Below are 9,214 nucleotides of genomic sequence, written 5' to 3' on the forward strand. Positions count from 1 at the left end.
TCTTCTAAATCAAGATCTATTCATATGTCTTCTGAATTACAAGAACATTGTAAAACAGAAATTCAAGATCTACTTCAAAAGAAACTAATAAGACCTTCTAAATCTCCTTGGTCATGCTCAACATTCTATATTATGAATGCCTCTGAAATAGAAAGAGGTGCCCCTCGACTTATAATAAATTATAAACCCCTTAACAAAGTATTAGAATGGATTAGATATCCCATTCCACATAAAAGAGATTTACTCAAAAAATTGCATGAAGCATAAATCTTTTCAAAATTCGACATGAAATCTGGATTTTGGCAAATTCAAATTCATGAAAAAGACAAATACAAAACTGGTTTTAATGTTCCTTTTGGTCATTATGAATGAAATGTTATGCCATTTGGTCTCAAAAATGCTCCATCCGAATTTCAAAATATTATGAATGATATTATTAATCCTTTAAGCGATTTTGCCATCGTTTATATTGACGATGTTTTAATCTTTTCAAAATCTATTGATCAACATTTTAAACATTTAGATCTATTTTATAATTTAATTCATAAAAATGGTTTAGTTGTCTCTGCATCAAAAATGAGTCTTTTCCAAATCCAAATAAAGTTTTTAGGTCATGAAATTGTTCATAAAACTATAAAGCCTATTCAAAGAAGCCTAGAGTTTGCTAATAAATTTCCAGATGAAATCAAAGACAAAACTCAATTACAAAGATTTTTAGGATGTTTAAATTATGTTCATGATTACTTCAAAGATTTAGGAATAATTTGTAAACCACTTTATCAAAGACTCAAGAAAAATCCTAAACCATATGAATGGAAAAAATACCGTCTTTTATAGTTGAAGTTTGGAATTGAACGACTGGCACCTTCCAGTTATCTTCCAAAATTTTTGAGCTTGAAACCGGCACCTTGCCTTGATGTTGAATAATTGGAATTTGTCTGACAAATTGAATCAATCGTCCTATTTTGTCGTTGTCTTAATGGATCCAACATATCGAATMTGCTTTTGACCATAATGTCTTGACCATAACGTCTATTCTTCATACTTTGCATAAATCATGACCATAACGTCTATTCTTCATAAAGCAACAACATCTTTTATAATGACAAAGAACATTATTATCACCTTGAAATTCAGTTGACCGCATCATAAATCTGCATATTTTTTATAAGATAAAAGATTTGAACAAGATGTTATCGGAAATACCAAATAGCGTATTTCACGTGTTTTGATAAGATATATTTTGAATAGATACAAAGAATTGCTTACAAAAGTAATACCCAAACACACTCAACACCTTAAGGATTAAAAATAATCCTCATAAGGATCTTGACTATCTTGAAATAAATTTTGAGAAGCTGGGACTTGAGACGTAGAACCAGCGGGAGAGCTGCTTGATGGAGAGCTCCGACGTCTAAGTTCTTGAAGAAGTCGCTTGAGTTCTTCTTTTGATTCAGTGGCTAAAATTTGATCAATTTCTTCGTCTTCTTTCTTCTAATTTGAAGTAGATGAAATTCAGGCTGGGACTCCAAAAGTAATTGAATAATAGTCTGAAACTCCTTGAACAGTCATTTTTTGCATTTGATCAGTTGGAAGCTTTTCCCACCATTTTATGGAATGTTTATATTTATCTCTGTATTAATAATGAATTCAAAGTAACTGTTTTAGCACTAATTGATAGTGGTACAGACATGAATTGTATTCAAGAAGGAATTATACCTACAAAGTATTATGAGAAAACAAAAAATCGTTTATCAACTGCAAGTKGTTCVTCACTTAATATTCAATAYAARGTATCAAATGTTCATATTTGTAACGACGAATATTGTTAYAAAACCTCTTTAATACTTGTTAAAAATTTAACTTCTACGTTAATATTAGGTACTCCATTTATTACACAATTATACCCATTTTTAATCAATCAAGATGGTTTAATCACCAAAGTATTAGATAAAGAAATATTTTTCAAATTTGCTAGTCCAATTGTTTATAGTGAATTAAATAATTTAAATAATATATATATATATATATATATATATATATAGACTTGGGATCATGTGAGACTAATGGTTTTTCGTGAGACCGGTAAAACCAATTCTCAACCCTTGGATTAAATTTACAATCGTCAGATCTAAACATTCATAAACACGACGAGACTTCTCAATAATTACAAAATTGCCACCGTGCAATTTAAACCATTAGATCATTAACTTATAAAGTTGATCAATGAACATAAATTGGTCTTACGGGTCTCACGAAAAACCCTTGGTGTCACGTGAACCCAACCCTATATATATATATATATATATAAAAGCTTTTCATCGAACCAAGCACACATGTAGCAATTACACAACATAACAGACAACCATCTGTCTTATTAACTGTTACAATAAACATAATTTAAACTACAGATGAAAAGGGGAAGCTGGTTCTGGAACCTGACCCGCTTTTCTTGCCAGCTCTATTCTGGCAAAAAGAAAATGAGAGGGGGGAAAGGGGCAGAACGGTATTTTAACATCGCTGTTTGCACTCTGCCAGTGCCAGCCCCTCTTACTTCAACTGCTTGTATTTGTATGATGATTCTTTTTCTTACATGTTTCCTATCGCTTCCTCAAATTCATTTCATTACAAAGGCTTGTAATGTCCGGAACTATGCCTCCATTCTGATACCTTATAATTCCATCTCCAGCAAGATCATTGAGCAACTGTGCAGGATCTTTGGCTCCCCCATGCTGCAGCAATTTCGTTCTAATAGCACTACCTGTCTCTAATGATAGTGGGTCGTCTTTGCATACTCTTTCCCAGATGGTTGACGCAAAGCACTTGGCATACAAGTAGCTATAATAACCTACACCAATTTTTAATTAACAACATACTATAATCTGTTTCGTTATAGAGCAAGTTATTGCAATATGCAAGAACATGTTTACAAGGGTTTGCATGAGTTTCGGGAAGCTGACAGTTAGGGTATCAGAGATCTGCATTAGATTTATGCGTTTTTCTTACTTTGTATATGTTCTCTTCGTGCCTTTTTTGCTTTTTATGCTTTTTCTACTGCTTATTATGTGTTATTCTTGTTTATCTTTCTTGTCCTGAGTCTTTTCCTTATCGCTCACACTTTTGAACAAGCCAGGGGCCTTCATGGGAACAGCCACTCTACCATGTGGGGATAGAGGTCAGGATTGTGCACATCCCACCCCTCCCAGTCCCATACTTTGCTTTCTAGCGGGATATACTGGGTTTGTTTGGTTTGGTTTGGTTTTCTGTTTACAAGAGATATTTCAATTGAAAACTGAAGAACCCAAAGAACCCATTCCTCCTGTTTGGTTCTCATGGATGCTCAGTTGCTGGATTCTGTAGAGCAGATCCTATTACTGTAATGAAGAAAAGAAGGGGTATATTCTTGCTCACGACAGCAATTTGATTGGTTGAAACTGGCCTTCAAAATGGGAGGGAAATGAAACACGCCATGAATATGCTTTAATCGTTCTATCAGTGTACCAGCTTTCAAATTAATAGAGATCGAAAATGGGCCAGATTAGAAAATGTAGTATCGGAACAAGATGTTTTGACTATTGATGGCAGCTAACGACTTCCTTCAACAGTGATGGCCATAGACTCTAGACAAAAAGAAATGTACCTGCACCGTAATATAGTAGGTGACTGAATCGGGTTTGCCAATGTGTACCCTCGACGTGTTTCCAATTGGTATGCTGTTCCCTCAAATCCGCAACAATTGAGGTGGTATCAATTGGTGAATACGTCTGATCACCATATAGTGCTTGGTCGGCTAATGCATAAAATATCTGAAGGACAAGTAAGAATCAGGAATCATGTTCTCCTTTCTTTTTCCTTTCTTTTCTTTACGGTTTCATTAGTTGTGGTTTATATCACAAAGCAAGATTTCATTTGAACCACCTTCAAAGGGAAGAAAAAGAAATTATGCAATAAAAGTTTGACCTGCTGCTGCAATTCCATTGCTGAGAACATCTTTCTGGCTCCTTGCATTGATTCAACAAGTTTCTCAGGAATGATATCACCAGTAGAGTAATGCCTGGCAAATTTCTTCAGGACTCGATAATCCCATGCATAGTACCTAAACAGTTGACAAAATCAAAAGAAAGATCAATCAAGTTGTTGATTACGATTAAATAACTTGACTCAACATAAACCTGCACCATTCCTAGAGCTATCAAGTCGTTTTGAAGAATGTGAGAATATGGACTTATAAAAATTTTGTGCCGTAACGAGTATTGTGTAGGAACAGATCATGAAGAAATGGCTAAAAGGCAGACACTAAGTTCAAGCAGCCTAGTTTGTACTCACTCAAAAAGGTTTGAAGGAGTTTCAGCCATATCAAAAGCCACTCTGGTACCTGAAAAATGTTGATGATCCTGCAAATTTGGGAATGAGGATTATATTCCAAGAGTGACACCATTAGTTTGGAATTAAGATCAAAGTGCTCATACCGTTCGTGAAAGCAATGAATGAAGAGCATGTCCAAATTCATGGAAAAGTGTATCTACGTCTGAGTGGTTAAGCCTCACAGTTGCTGAATTGTGTGGCTTTGAAAAGTTGCAAACGAGGGCTATGATCTGCAGAATAATCAAGAAAACGTCCAGTCAGTAATTCTTCTCCTTACGGGCATCCCATTAACCAAAGCAACATAAAGCAGTCTTTGTTTGATAACTGTCAAGTTTTGTCAATAGTTGGCTGGGGAGTTGTTTCAACCCAAAGGACTCTTGATTCTTGACAACCAATATTTGTCTATTTTAAATAAGATTTTCCCGTGGTGTCGCTTATGATTGCCAAAGAGACTATCCTCCACAAGCATATAAAACACCAACTGCCTACAGGGAAGTAATTTTCTTCTAGTATGCAGGGAGACCCACTGTGATCCATCGCTATGAAGTAAACCACAACAATTTTGCCTAGGTTCAATAACAGAGATGCAACAAAATGTACCCAGTCCGGGTTCTCCTTTAGCATTATTTATCAATGAGGTAAGGGGATCGTCAAAATGCAACAAAAGGATTGTATTTTTACGTTCTCTTCTTTTCTTTTAAATACATATGGGTAGCTCTCGTTAGTTATCCTATCAAAAGTGGCTTATGTTGCAAGCGTATATTTTTGACTATGGAGAGAACAGAAAAACTAATGGACATGATGTATAAGAAAGACATACTGGCAGCTGGTATTCTGTTTTGGAAAGCCTGCGCCCTCCCCTGATGGCAAAATGAGCGCAACCAGGATATTTTCCCCTTCTAGAATTTAGATCAAGGTATATATACCCCAAATCTCCCTGAAAGGCAAAGCGGTGTTCTAGTAAGAAGAAAAAAAAAGAACAAAATATGTGTTATAAATAAGTTTGGTCTGAATATGATAGAAGCCACAAGTAGTCCATGTATTGAGATCACGATATGAGCATAATATTTTGTGGTAGTGTAAAAAAAATGAACCTTCAAATTACTACCCTGGTCAAGAATCTATGCAAAAATAGAAGCTCACCTCATCAGGATGATGAAGAGCCATCTTCATCACATCTGGGTGCCATGATTCACCAGGTGTAAGGGGAATGTTAAGAAATTTCACACCGAACAAGGACTCAACCAGAAGTTTAAGACCCTCAATACATTGTGACAGAGAAAAATATGAAGCCACAACCTAAGTATCAATATCATAAACTTGATGAGTAAATAATGGGAAAGAATAAATGATAACACAAAAACATCATTAAGTGCATTAAAATGATTAACAATATGAAAGCAAAAGATAAATACCGAGAAGTCTAAGTTGTAAGCAGATGATTTCATTGACCTTGTGAAATATGCTTCATCCCATGGCTCTAATTCTATATCATGTTGGCCACTTTTTCCTCTTTTGAAGTCACGGATTGACTTAAACTCCTACCATATTGAAGTAATACAAGTATGAAATGGCAGACGGGAGTATAGTGTACTAGAACCCATCACTAGAAGAACCTTTTAGGATATAGTACCTCAACTGCCTTGGGCTGTACATTTTTACTCAGCTCAACTAAAAAGGATGATACAACATCTGGTGATGAAGCCATATTTGAATGCAAAGCATAGCCAGCATATGATTTATACCCCATTATCTGCATGCATATATAAGAGGCAAAAAAATAGTTGGTCAAAAGAGTTTTGCACATTTGTGGAGTGAACACATACACTTGGCGTAACTAACACATCACATGTCTGAGATGCAATGTAAAAGCCATGCTGGGCTAAAATATTCTTCGTGCTAACCATTTCTGTTAAGTAAGCAGACAGAATAGAAAACACACAACATCAAATGAGCACGAGAGCATTCCATAAAGTACTATGTTTTTTTGGTGAAACTCACTTGCAAACATGTTTCCCCTGGATATAGTCAAAAATAAAAACATTTTATAGATCATGTAATATCATTAGATGCTGCATTATGTATTAGATACAATGTGTACAAGAACTCTCCTAACTACACAAGTAACAAGGAGAACCTGAGCAATTTCATGACGTGCAGCAATTAGGTTATCAAGAACACCAAGATTTGCATGTGGTACGGAATTGCTCTGAATATATGTCATTTTCCTAGCCTGGATGAGAAAGAAATATACAAACAAAAAAAAGTGTCACCTTATACAAAAGTACAGTCAATCATGAATCGTTAATAGAAATTTTTTGCAATATGCTAGTGCGGTTAGCTTTTTCAAAATCGTACATAACTTTCTGCTGTAAACAAGACTACCATTCTTGCAAAAATACAAAAAGAACAGTGCAATATGTGATGAATTTTTTGGATAAGTGGTGGGAATCTAAATGCAAGAATAACATTGTACTTGAAACTTTTTGTCCAAAATCAATCAGTCTTCTAAAATGTTGTGTTTCCTTTGGTTGCAACAAAAACCCAAGTATGATGGTTTTAAAAGTTTAATCACTCAATATGCTGATGGGGTATTTAATCTTGAGGGGTGAACTTAAAAATGAGCATCCAAGCCGAAAGAGATGAAACCAGCTAGAGTCTATTTTCTATATCAACCTTCAATCTTTCAGGAAAAAAAAATCTATTCAACTCAACTGAAAAGCGCCAACACCCATTTTCTAAACTTGTTAGGTTTTATAGTTCCCAGTTCATGCATCACAAACTATGTTCGACTCCATAATAAGTGAGAACATTGATGTAGGAAGTACTTATACCGAACCTCATCATCAGATGTCCATTGCAAAACAGCAGACACAGTGCTTGGTTCTGTTACTATTCGGAACCCTTTGTCTCTGAAGTTGACTCTTGAACCTGCTGAACTGGAACGATTAACAGGCTTAACAAGATGGTGCAAGTTCTTTGGAATACATGAGGCTGGATATACATCAACATGCCCAGGCTCCTTTGCTATATTTTCATTGTACCTAATGAAAAAATTGAATCACCAAGTTAAATGTGTTTGATTAGATCTTTTTTTCATTTTTGAACTTGTTAACAAACTGAACCTCAGGTATCAACAAAACCGTCTAAATAGGCCACACTGTCAGTGTAGGGGTCTCCCTTCCATGGACAACTATACTAGTTCAGTAGTTTCTAACTACAGCCTACAAGAACTCTTGACTCAAAATGAAATACATGGATAAACTCAAAAATAGCATAAAAGGACATGGCATGAATTAAGTTATACGAGTGGCAATGAAGTTAACATTGAGCGCTGAAAGGAATTATGACCAATTTCTCAGTACTAGAAAAAGGGTTGTGTGAGCTTTTGTAGATGATTAATCACCATTAACAATCATATGAGTATGTTGAAATACCCCCTCAAAACAGTGCTATAAAACAGGGAGTGCAATACCAGATGTGTGGCATCTACTTACTGTGCACAGCATTTTGCGATTTCAACATTTAGCTGACTCACTCGATCTTTCTTTTCTGTGAAGTCATATAACAATCTGTAGTTAGTCAATATACAATGCTAAGCATAGTACTTATACAACAGGGTGAACCAGAAAACCTGCACATAGATGAATTCCACCCTTCTCAAAATCAATGCGCAGATCATGAGCAACTCTTTTTGCTTCTTCACTTGTTAAAGTAGGGTCCTGGTCTGCTTTTAGCACCGCATCATATAGAGTAAGATTTGTATTGAGATACTGTATGCCAATGATCATGAACACCACAATAATCATTGAAAATGGCTGATAATATGAAGAAATGACATTAAATTAAATTGAAATATTTCTAATACAGATGACATGTTATTACAGGTGTACAATATTGTGTTCTGATATCATGCAGTCAACCCTAATAACTAAAATGGTCCAAATAACCCTACTGAATACTGATCTAGCAAAACTCAAAACAAAACCAATTATGTAACTCGTCACCTCACATGTAGATATTCGTTAATCCTCATTGATGCCTTCACTGCTTCGTCAACAAATTCCCTGCATTCTAACTCAATTATCATCAAAAACTAACAGAAGGACAGCGATGCCAACAACACTAACATGTAGTCACATTGATGGGAAGAAAGAAAAAAAAAACCTGTCTGGATGTGTATGCCTACAAAGTTCAGCAGAATCCACAACTTGACATACCTGAAATGTTCAACATTACATGCATCACCAGGTTATACAACGAACATATACTCCTTTCCATAAAAAAAGGAATGTCACATTTTTATGGTACTTTACAGAAAAGAAATTTTGTTATGGATCGCGTTGCAAATTTAAGTGCTAATATTATTCTATACAACCGTTTGATATCCAAAGTGAAAATTTAGCTTTCTTTTGAGGCGGAGGGAGTATGCAATTCCCAAAATCCTTACTGTGTTTGATATTTCATCCATGGCGTTAATGATTTCAGCAGACGACGGCATTCGAGAAATGTAGCCAACGAGTTCATTAGACCTGTGAAGAATAAACAAAAACAAAAATAGTACACGTCTATTGGGGTTTCCAAGTGATTGCATCCATATTGATTAATCATTGATTTTACTTTATTTTACCTTTCAATGGCTTCATCTACAATACGCTGAAATCCTTTAGGGGTTTTTAAATGATTGCATCCATATAAACCGGTGTCCTCCATGCGAATTGCCGCAGGCGCAAAGAAGTGACGATTATTGGAGTTGGAGCAGAGGCTTGAAGCGGCTCTGCGGATCAACGAAGCCATAATAGGCCTCTGGTGTGGTGGCGCCGCCGTGGTAACCTGAATTGCTGGTTGT

The 9,214-nt window shown here is 35.5% G+C and overlaps 1 protein-coding gene across 2 annotated transcripts; it reads right to left on the reverse strand.

The window, feature by feature from the left end:
- Positions 1 to 2,337: 2,337 nt before the first annotated feature.
- Positions 2,338 to 9,214, reverse strand: LOC112502199 (mitochondrial intermediate peptidase, mitochondrial). Of its 2 annotated transcripts, none has more exons than XM_025106052.1 (17): positions 8,996 to 9,209; positions 8,816 to 8,897; positions 8,533 to 8,585; positions 8,378 to 8,432; positions 8,000 to 8,138; positions 7,863 to 7,917; positions 7,205 to 7,409; positions 6,503 to 6,598; positions 5,999 to 6,118; positions 5,781 to 5,906; positions 5,509 to 5,664; positions 5,186 to 5,302; positions 4,470 to 4,595; positions 4,327 to 4,394; positions 3,961 to 4,096; positions 3,641 to 3,806; positions 2,338 to 2,848 (listed from the first exon to the last, which is right to left on the reverse strand). In XM_025106052.1, exons 1-17 carry the CDS (start codon positions 9,160 to 9,162, stop codon positions 2,601 to 2,603), a joined length of 2,115 nt encoding a protein of 704 aa, XP_024961820.1. In that variant the 5' UTR covers positions 9,163 to 9,209; the 3' UTR covers positions 2,338 to 2,600. The 2 variants fall into 2 exon arrangements, with proteins under 2 accessions (XP_024961820.1, XP_024961821.1); XM_025106053.1 differs by having other exon boundaries at positions 2,575 to 2,848; positions 8,378 to 8,439; positions 8,996 to 9,214.

The sequence above is a fragment of the Cynara cardunculus genome, unplaced genomic scaffold (genome assembly GCF_001531365.2).
Source record: "Cynara cardunculus var. scolymus isolate 2C unplaced genomic scaffold, CcrdV1 Un_Scaffold_1076, whole genome shotgun sequence".
In the NCBI taxonomy this organism is placed as follows: domain Eukaryota; kingdom Viridiplantae; phylum Streptophyta; class Magnoliopsida; order Asterales; family Asteraceae; genus Cynara; species Cynara cardunculus.